The 10904-nt window shown below is 45.3% G+C and overlaps 1 protein-coding gene across 1 annotated transcript in view; it reads left to right on the top strand.

Moving 5' to 3' along the window:
- The first annotated feature begins 17 nt into the window (after positions 1 to 17).
- ERCC5 (ERCC excision repair 5, endonuclease) overlaps positions 18 to 10904 on the top strand; it is a 30291-nt gene continuing 19404 nt past the window's right edge. Inside the window, exons 1-7 of the mRNA XM_069970733.1 lie at positions 18 to 356; positions 4577 to 4698; positions 5797 to 5972; positions 6080 to 6201; positions 6443 to 6535; positions 7293 to 7353; positions 7873 to 8016. Of these exons, the coding sequence (XP_069826834.1) occupies positions 4611 to 4698; positions 5797 to 5972; positions 6080 to 6201; positions 6443 to 6535; positions 7293 to 7353; positions 7873 to 8016 (684 nt within the window). The 5' untranslated portion in view covers positions 18 to 356; positions 4577 to 4610. The remainder of the gene's footprint in view (positions 357 to 4576; positions 4699 to 5796; positions 5973 to 6079; positions 6202 to 6442; positions 6536 to 7292; positions 7354 to 7872; positions 8017 to 10904) is intronic.

The raw sequence follows: 10904 nt of genomic DNA, 5'->3' as shown, positions 1-10904 counted from the left end.
GTCAGCCCAGCCTATAGAGGGCGCTGTGGAGAATAAAGACACAAGGCAGATGTCAAATCACAGACTATGGAAACGAGTTCACGTGGTCCGCCATTACAGCTTTTACACTATATCAGACAGCAGTCATTTGATCGGATTGTGGATGTTGTAGTCTGGCAGAGCGCCCTAAGTGATATTTATTTTCAGTGCAGAACTACAGTTCCCAGAAGTCATTTCCAACCCGATGATCACGTGGGTTGAAAGTACCCAATGAGCGACAGATATACAGGAAGTGTCAATGATAATAATAACAGCAGCTCGTGTACTGTAGCTTCCTGTGTTGTCCGTGTGCATTATGACTAGGGAATAAGAGAATGGTGAGTAACCTGTGCTGGGGGGGGTGTATGATCATACCGGCTGCTACATGTACTGCTGGGGCTGTGTATGATCATAGGGGCTGCTACATGTACTGCTGGGGCTGTGTATGATCATAGCGGCTGCTACATGTACTGCTGGGGCTGTGTATGATCATAGGGGCTGCTACATGTACTGCTGGGGCTGTGTATGATCATACCGGCTGCTACATGTACTGCTGGGGCTGTGTATGATCATACCGGCTGCTACATGTACTGCTGGGGCTGTGTATGATCATAGCGGCTGCTACATGTACTGCTGGGGGGGTGTATGATCATAGGGGCTGCTACATGTACTGCTGGGGGGGTGTATGATCATAGGGGCTGCTACATGTACTGCTGGGGCTGTGTATGATCATAGCGGCTGCTACATGTACTGCTGGGGCTGTGTATGATCATACCGGCTGCTACATGTACTGCTGGGGCTGTGTATGATCATACTGGCTGCTACATGTACTGCTGGGGCTGTGTATGATCATACCGGCTGCTACATGTACTGCTGGGGCTGTGTATGATCATAGCGGCTGCTACATGTACTGCTGGGGGGGTGTATGATCATAGGGGGCTGCTACATGTACTGCTGGGGCTGTGTATGATCATAGCGGCTGCTACATGTACTGCTGGGGCTGTGTATGATCATAGGGGCTGCTACATGTACTGCTGGGGCTGTGTATGATCATACCGGCTGCTACATGTACTGCTGGGGGGGTGTATGATCATAGGGGGCTGCTACATGTACTGCTGGGGCTGTGTATGATCATAGCGGCTGCTACATGTACTGCTGGGGTTGTGTATGATCATAGGGGCTGCTACATGTACTGCTGGGGCTGTGTATGATCATAGCGGCTGCTACATGTACTGCTGGGGCTGTGTATGATCATACCGGCTGCTACATGTACTGCTGGGGCTGTGTATGATCATACTGGCTGCTACATGTACTGCTGGGGCTGTGTATGATCATACCGGCTGCTACATGTACTGCTGGGGCTGTGTATGATCATAGCGGCTGCTACATGTACTGCTGGGGGGGTGTATGATCATAGGGGGCTGCTACATGTACTGCTGGGGCTGTGTATGATCATAGCGGCTGCTACATGTACTGCTGGGGCTGTGTATGATCATAGGGGCTGCTACATGTACTGCTGGGGCTGTGTATGATCATACCGGCTGCTACATGTACTGCTGGGGGGGTGTATGATCATAGGGGGCTGCTACATGTACTGCTGGGGCTGTGTATGATCATAGCGGCTGCTACATGTACTGCTGGGGTTGTGTATGATCATAGGGGCTGCTACATGTACTGCTGGGGCTGTGTATGATCATAGCGGCTGCTACATGTACTGCTGGGGCTGTGTATGATCATAGGGGCTGCTACATGTACTGCTGGGGCTGTGTATGATCATACCGGCTGCTACATGTACTGCTGGGGCTGTGTATGATCATAGCGGCTGCTACATGTACTGCTGGGGCTGTGTATGATCATACCGGCTGCTACATGTACTGCTGGGGCTGTGTATGATCATACTGGCTGCTACATGTACTGCTGGGGCTGTGTATGATCATAGGGGCTGCTACATGTACTGCTGGGGCTGTGTATGATCATAGCGGCTGCTACATGTACTGCTGGGGCTGTGTATGATCATAGGGGCTGCTACATGTACTGCTGGGGCTGTGTATGATCATACCGGCTGCTACATGTACTGCTGGGGCTGTGTATGATCATACCGGCTGCTACATGTACTGCTGGGGCTGTGTATGATCATACTGGCTGCTACATGTACTGCTGGGGCTGTGTATGATCATAGGGGCTGCTACATGTACTGCTGGGGCTGTGTATGATCAAACCGGCTGCTACATGTACTGCTGGGGCTGTGTATGATCATACCGGCTGCTACATGTACTGCTGGGGCTGTGTATGATCATACTGGCTGCTACATGTACTGCTGGGGCTGTGTATGATCATACTGGCTGCTACATGTACTGCTGGGGCTGTGTATGATCATAGGGGCTGCTACATGTACTGCTGGGGCTGTGTATGATCATACCGGCTGCTACATGTACTGCTGGGGCTGTGTATGATCATACCGGCTGCTACATGTACTGCTGGGGCTGTGTATGATCATACCGGCTGCTACATGTACTGCTGGGGCTGTGTATGATCATACTGGCTGCTACATGTACTGCTGGGGCTGTGTATGATCATAGAGGCTGCTTCATGTACTGCTGGGGCTGTGTATGATCATACCGGCTGCTACATGTACTGCTGGGGCTGTGTATGATCATACTGGCTGCTTCATGTACTGCTGGAGGTGTGTATGATCATACCGGCTGCTACATGTACTGCTGGGGCTGTGTATGATCATAGCGGCTGCTACATGTACTGCTGGGGCTGTATATGATCATAGGGGCTGCTACATGTACTGCTGGGGCTGTGTATGATCATAGGGGCTGCTACATGTACTGCTGGGGCTGTGTATGATCATACCGGCTGCTACATGTACTGCTGGGGCTGTGTATGATCATAGGGGCTGCTACATGTACTGCTGGGGGGGTGTATGATCATAGGGGCTGCTACATGTACTGCTGGGGGGGTGTATGATCATACCGGCTGCTACATGTACTGCTGGGGCTGTGTATGATCATACCGGCTGCTACATGTACTGCTGGGGCTGTGTATGATCATACCGGCTGCTACATGTACTGCTGGGGCTGTGTATGATCATACCGGCTGCTACATGTACTGCTGGGGCTGTGTATGATCACACCGGCTGCTACATGTACTGCTGGGGCTGTGTATGATCATAGGGGCTGCTACATGTACTGCTGGGGCTGTGTATGATCATAGGGGCTGCTACATGTACTGCTGGGGCTGTGTATGATCTTACCGGCTGCTACATGTACTGCTGGGGGTGTGTATGATCATACCGGCTGCTACATGTACTGCTGGGGGGTGGGGGGGGTGTATGATCATACCGGCTGCTACATGTACTGCTGGGGCTGTGTATGATCATAGGGGGCTGCTACATGTACTGCTGGGGCTGTGTATGATCATAGGGGCTGCTACATGTACTGCTGGGGCTGTGTATGATCTTACCGGCTGCTACATGTACTGCTGGGGGTGTGTATGATCATACCGGCTGCTACATGTACTGCTGGGGGGTGGGGGCTGTGTATGATCATACCGGCTGCTACATGTACTGCTGGGGCTGTGTATGATCATAGGGGCTGCTACATGTACTGCTGGGGCTGTGTATGATCTTACCGGCTGCTACATGTACTGCTGGAGGTGTGTATGATCATTGGGCATGGAGAGACATAGCTAAATGCTGGCAGATCACATTGCCAAGACACTTAGAGAGTATGCTGCATGAGTCTTATTCTAACTAGTGGGACCAATAAACAATACAGCAGATTTTGAGGCATTGGAATTCCTCTAATGTAATAGACATTAAAGGGGTTGTCCAGCAAAAATCTTTTTCTGTCGAATCAACTAGTTTCAGAAAGTTATATAGATTTATAATTTATTTCTTTTTCACAATCTCAAGTCTTCCCATACTTATCAGCTGCTGTATGTCATGCAGGAAATGTTGCTTTCTTTTCAGTCTGACACAGTGCTCTCTGCTGACATCTCTGTCCATGTCAGGTACTGTCCAGAGCAGGAGATGTTTTTTATGAGGATTTGCTGCTGCTTTGGTTAGTTCCTGTCTGGGACAGAGGTGGCAGAGAGCACTGTGTTAGACTGAAAAGAAAACACCACTTCCTGCAGGACATACAGCAGTTAATAAGTATGGGAAGAAGAGATTTTTTAAATAGAAGTAAATTACAAATCTATATAACTTTCTGAAACCAGTTGATTTGAAAGAAAAGTGTTTTTGCTGGATAACCCCTGTAAATTGTGGTATGTGGACACTGCCACCAACACCAAACCTAGTGCCACATACTGCTAAACAGTTTACATAGGATAAGATCCATGCAGAGTTTGTATAAACCATTCTCTACAATGGCCATATAAATAGTGGCCTACAGAAGTACCTTACTGATGCCGTATAGTGTAAAATACAAGATCAAGATACAAAGTCTCCTCTGGTCTGTACTGTATCATCTTGTGTCAGGACATGTAGTTCACCTACAGATGGACAGGAAAGATACTGTAAACCTTTTGTAACTCTATGCTTTCTTTTCAGATAAATCTGGAAGGACCCCACATATAATGTCAGCATGGGAGTTCAAGGACTTTGGAAGCTTCTTGAATGTTCTGGAAGACCTATAAATCCAGAGACTTTAGAAGGAAAAATTCTTGCTGTTGGTATCCTTGTAATATAGTGACATAAGGAGGCCTTTATGACTGTCAGGAAAAAATAAATGGCGATGCCTGGTTAAAAACAAGATGCAGCACACTTAGGGTCTGTTTACACACATATTATCTGACAGATATCTGCCAGATTTTTGCAGCCAAAACCAGAAATGATTTTGAAAAAAAGAGAAATCTCAGTCTTTCCTTTATGACCTGTTTCCTGTTTATAGTCCATTCCTGGCTTTGGCTGCAAAAATCTGTCAGATAATCCGTGTGTGTGTAAACGGACCCTAACCTGGAGTGATTGTGCTTAAAGGGGTTATCCAATATTAGAAAAACATGGCCACGCTCTTGCAGAGACAGCACAACTTTTGTTTCCAGCTCAGTTGTGGTTTGTAAATAATCTCCATTCACTTTAATGGAACTGGGTTACAAAGCCCCATTTAAATTGGAGACAAGAGTGGTGCTGTCTCTGGAAAAAAGTGACCATGTTTTCCTAATGCCGGAAAACCCCTTAAATAACAACTTGAAGTGTGTGGAAATTAACAGTATGCAGTGGTTGCCGCTTCCTAGCCTGATACAGGCAGAGGATATGACTCGTAGTCCAAAAAAGATCTACATAAAGTGGCCCCTAAACTTATAATGTCCTATAAGTGAAACAAACTTGGAAGAACTAGAAAAACAGAAACTGATGTGGTCCCCATAACCCCTTTGATACATTTGATATATTTCTTAAATATTCTGTAACCTATATACTACTTGACAGACGATTATATATTATATATATTTGGTCGTTTTTTAATAAAAAATATTAGATTAAAAAAAAAAAAACATAATAGGAATAAATACAAAGAGGAATACCTTGGTATGTGGCACTTCTATATAAAACCTTCTTTTCCTAGACAACTGAACCATGTTAGTAATCTGTAATCTTCATTCCTTGCACGCATTAGTATATATTTTAATATTCATTGTAATAATATGAACAGCAAGGATACTGCATGTACAATGTTAATGAAAAAGCAAATATGGTAGGGTGGACCATATGTAATCAGTCCAAAATATCATCAGTCCAAAATATGTATTTTATTCCATTAACAATTTCATAAGATATCAGCATTTGGTTAAATCAAGCAGTAAAGGGAGCGAGAGATCGGCATGGGAATGCTATGCAGAATGCTCATCTGCTGACTTTATTCCATCGCCTGTGTAAGCTTCTGTTCTTCAGAATACGCCCCATCTTTGTGTTTGATGGTGAAGCACCTCTGCTAAAGAAACAAACACTTGTAAGTATCTCTTTTTCCATTGGTGCTAAAAAAAAGGAAACAAATCTTTACCCAAATGGCAAGTTCTGCTGAAGAAAAAGTCGCTTTCCTTTAATCTGTAAACATAGGCAAAAAGAAGAGAGAAGAAAGATACAGCTGCTAGTGAGGCCAAGAGAACGAATGAGAAGTTGCTGAAAACGTTCTTGAAAAGACAAGCTATTCAAGCTGCCCTGTCGGGGAACAAACAGAGGTATATACCATAACAGGGCTGTTAGGGCCCTTTTATACACACACATAGCTGACAGATTTTTGAAGCCAAAGCCAGGAATGGATTTGAAAAGTCTCAGTCTTTCCCTTACGACCTGTTCCCTGTTTATAGTCTGTTTCTGGCTTTGGCTTCACTAATCTGTGTGTGTAATAGAGCCCTTAGATCACCTTGTTGTCATATTTACTGAGCGAATAATTGTCTTCTTTGTTTTGTCTTTTATAAGGAATGAAGAATTTCCCAGCCTCTCACATGTACAGAGAAAGGAAGAGGAAGATATTTATGCCTTGCCCCCCTTGGAGGAGACTGAAAGAAATAGGTAGATTACAATAAATCCCGGTTTTGTTACTTCACTTTGTTCATCTACTGCTTCATAAAGCGTGTCTCCTTTATTAAACAGGTTATCTGAGGATTAAAAGTTGCCACCTATGATATCCTATGTGATCAGTAGCTGATCGGTGGGGGTCTGACTACTGTAACTCCAACAAGTGGCTGGAGCTGTAGTGCACATGCTCAGGCTTTGCTGTATTAACTCTCTGGGACTTCCAAAGATAGCCCAGTATTATACCCAGTCATTTACAACCTCTGTCCCCTACATGTTAAATACCTTGTAATGAAGTCAACTTTATCAGCACAGGGCAGTTGGACTCGCACCATCTTCCACTTCTTTGGGGTGCATTCACTCGTACAGGATATGCAGATCAGCAGATTTGATGGTGCTGATTTGAATCTGCAGCAGATCCGCAACAGATTTGAGGCCCAGATTAGATTCAAAGCAAATCTGCACCATCAAATCTGCTGCAGATCCTGTACGTGTGAACGCACCCTTAACATACTTAGAAAACTGCTGTGTGATGAAAGTGATTTCTAAAAGAGCAGAGAAATTGAGAAAAAACATCACCTAGTCAACAAACAGGCCTGGATTTGCTTATAGCTCAGACTGGTGGCAACAAGGCCATACTAAGTATCCATTTTGGACCAGATTCAGTAACAGGCTTTTGTAGTCTGTTTCAGTAGCACAGAATAATTTTATTCCATTCATTATTTTAATTTGTTGTATTTGTTGTACATTTTAGTTCCGAAGAGGAAGAAGAAAGGGAATGGAAAGAACGAATGGATCATAAACGGCTACTTCAGGTATTTTTCAGGCTTTTTGATGCAGCTTTTTTTTATTAATAGTTTTATATTGACATGCCAAAAAGAGGAACAGCTTCAAGTGCAGTGTATATTATTAGACACAAATCCCCCAACACTGGGGAAAACAGTCATTTATCATTCTAGTTTCCTTGTCCCACTCCATCAACTCGTATCATACAGCACCTTTTATCCTCTGTAACAAAGCACTACTTCTCATGGTGTTTGTGTTCATATGGCCCGAGCCAGCAACAGGGTGTGAAGAGGGGTTAAAGGGATATTCCCATTTCATCTAAAGCATGTACACTCATAGGGCATGTCAAGTTAATGTGTAACTGTCAGGCTTGTTTTTTTTTTATTCTTCATTTATGTAAGTGTTTTTAACACATTTTCTAATATACTAATATACTAAGAACATACGCTGCACCATTATTGGCCAAAAGAAAACACACACAAGAACCGTACAAAAAAAACAACGCTTTGTAGTAATTCAGCTCAATCAGAATTTTATTTCTCATACAGGACGAAATCTTGGCTAATCCTAACTCAGTGGACATAGAATCTGAAGACTTTAATAATCTCCCTCCAGAGGTAAAGCATGAGATACTAACTGACATGAAGGAGTTTGCAAAACGCAGCAGGACATTATATGAAGCTATGCCAGAGGTATGGGCAATATGCATGCTGTTCATTTCGTTTAAACGAAAAACTAAACTCTACACTCGTATTGGAGATTGGGGTTATCCTGCTTTAGAAAAACATGGTCACTTTCTGCAGTGGAGAGCATTACCTTTGTCTCTAGTTTGGGTGGGGTTTTGCAACTCCGTTCCATTGAAGTGAATGAAGCTTAATTGCAAAACAACCCCTGAACTGGAGACAAGAGTCATGTTGTCTCTGGAAGAAAGTGGCCATGTTATTGTAGTGCTGGATAACAAAGCTGTGCCTAGCACAATCCTGTCAGAAAGTTGCAGAATTTTGTGTAAACAAAGTGTCTGTGCCATGCTTGCCCAGTGAGCGGGTTTGGGGCTGTCATGGTGTGAAGGGAGCACAGCCTCCTCTGCACAGATTTTACTACATCTTACGCCTGCAAGCAGTGATTTCACAGGCAGCATCAGATGCAACAGATCAGTAAATTCAGTGTGGGTGAGAATAGAATTGTTTGTTCAGCACATCCCACAGATATTTCATCCAGATGAGATCTGGGGAGTTTAGGCCAAGGCAGCTGTTTCTCTTGCTGTTTCGTATATCCCACCTCTTGACAAGTGCCATTGTCACCAGATAATCATTGTTTAGTGCACCAAGGAGCATTTTTAATGTTATGGTTGCTTTGTGTATATACAAATAAAACATAATGTGCCACCAGATGGCTCCACTTGCATATGCATTAATAATGTCACACCAAAGCAGCCTTACCGTATTACATGGCCCGATAACTTGGTGTAAGCGAGTGCCGATCTGCTAGATTGGTGCTTGCTTACTGAGCCTATATATGGCCCAATAATTATGCAGCACGGGCTTCACAGATATCGTTAGCAGCCCTTGTATAGTAAACTATACATACCTTTCTGCTCCCTGATGTCCTGCTAGCTTCGGCCCGCTTCTGGCAGTGTCTGAAGTGACAGGCCACTCAGCCAATCACCAGGACAGTGACAGACAGATTAATCTGACAGATTTTGGAAGCCAAAGCCAGGAATAGATTTGAAAAGAGGATATATCCCAGTCTTTCCTTTATGACCTGATCCCTGTTTATAGTCTGTTCCTGGTTTTGGCTTCAAAGATCTGTCAGATAAATTTGTCTGTGTAAACGCACCATTACACAGAGCGATGATCTGCCGAATCAGGCTAATTTTGGCAGATTAACGCTCCGTGAAACAACGCTCTTAGGCAGATAACATAGTTGGTCCATAATAACTAAATAGGTATACTTTATTTAAAAAAAGATTTGTGTGCATTTGTAACCCTTTGTGCATTTGTGTTGCAGCTTTGCACAGGACTCACACAGAAGCTGGTGATGTTGAGTTATACATTTTCATTTCAATGACCTGGTTTATATCCAGTCAATCCAGTCTAGTGGAGCAAGGAGAGCCAGGGTCTGGATGCTGGACCCAGCAAGGAGGCAGTCATGAAAGGCAGGGAGTGAGAGAGCAGGAGAGGGGCCCAGGCTGGAGGCAGGGGGCAATAGGGCATTCCATAGCGTAGCTGTGCTGAGAGTACCACACTCAAAATCCACACTGATTACAGGTGGTCCTGTCAGAGTGGTTTTTGCTTGTATGAACCAGATCACAGTGTCATCCTATCTGTTTTGATGATGGTTGAATGTTATTCCTTGACCCAGTCTAATGTCTGATCTCACAAAAAGGAAAACCTATAAAATAAGCCATGTTTTTTTGCAGCACCCGGGGTAAGGCAAAGTATTGTTCCCCTAGTGCCCCTGCTATTGTAGTTAACCCCCAGTGATGTCCCTGGTAGCCTAGTAAACCCCCCCCCCCCCCCCAGTCATGTCCCTGGTAGCCTAGTTAACCCCCCCAGTGATGTCCCTGGTAGCCTAGTTAACCCCCTCCCCCCCCCCCCCCCCCAGTCATGTCCCTGGTAGCCTAGTTAACCCCCCCCCCCCCCCCAGTCATGTCCCTGCCCCGCTCTGGTGGGGAAGGGGCCGGCATTCACAGCATCCTCCTATGAGGAAGATGCTGTGAATGCCAGCTCCTGCCCTACCAGAGTGGCGCGCACATCACAGGCGAGCCACGGGCCACATCGGGGGGTCTCAGGGGCGGGATGCGGCCCGCGGGCCGGAGGTTCCCCACCGCTGCTATAAAACAAAGCAGAACTAACTTGCATCCAGGTTCAGTCTCCTGAAGGCAGATTTTTAGGCTTGTACTGGTTGAAAAAAGAGACTACATACACAATGTACTGGCCAGTTCAGAGTGTCATTGCTCAATGTGTCCATCAATCACATGACTGCCTTCTGTGAGCGCAGATGACCTGGGAAAGATGGGACTTCCTATGTCTCAAACTTGCTTTATATGACAATATGGCATAAAGAAAATGAACATGCGGCATTCACCCGAACTCATCTTCAATCTTTATTGGGGTTCTTTGTACAAAACAATCCACTAGGACATCACGCAGGTGAGGGAGGACGAATAGGGGAGCATAAAGCGACGGCCGTTTCGTGCGCAGGCGCACTTCATTGCGACTAACACACGTCAGACGATCTCAGATCTCGGCCGTTTCGTGCGCAGGCTGAGATCGCAGGCTGTCGCTTTATGCACCCCTATTCGTCCTCCCTCACCTGCGTGATGTCCTAGTGGATTGTTTTGTACAAAGAACCCCAATAAAGATTGAAGATGAGTTCGGGTGAATGCCGCATGTTCATTTTCTTTATGCCATATTGATCCATGAACTGTTTGCTGTGTTCAGAGCACCACCTATATCTTCACTATACACTTCCAGCCTCCCACGAGGTCAGTCACAGTGTGCCGAGGACGCAGTGCGTGTCAGTATTAGTGCCAGTCCGTGTTTTCATTTCTCTCTGGATTCCTTGCTTTATATGACGT

Source organism: Dendropsophus ebraccatus, chromosome 5, assembly GCF_027789765.1.
Source record: "Dendropsophus ebraccatus isolate aDenEbr1 chromosome 5, aDenEbr1.pat, whole genome shotgun sequence".
In the NCBI taxonomy this organism is placed as follows: Eukaryota; Metazoa; Chordata; class Amphibia; order Anura; family Hylidae; genus Dendropsophus; species Dendropsophus ebraccatus.
Note: the sequence above shows the minus strand (reverse complement) of the source record. Positions and strands in the feature narration are given on the sequence as shown.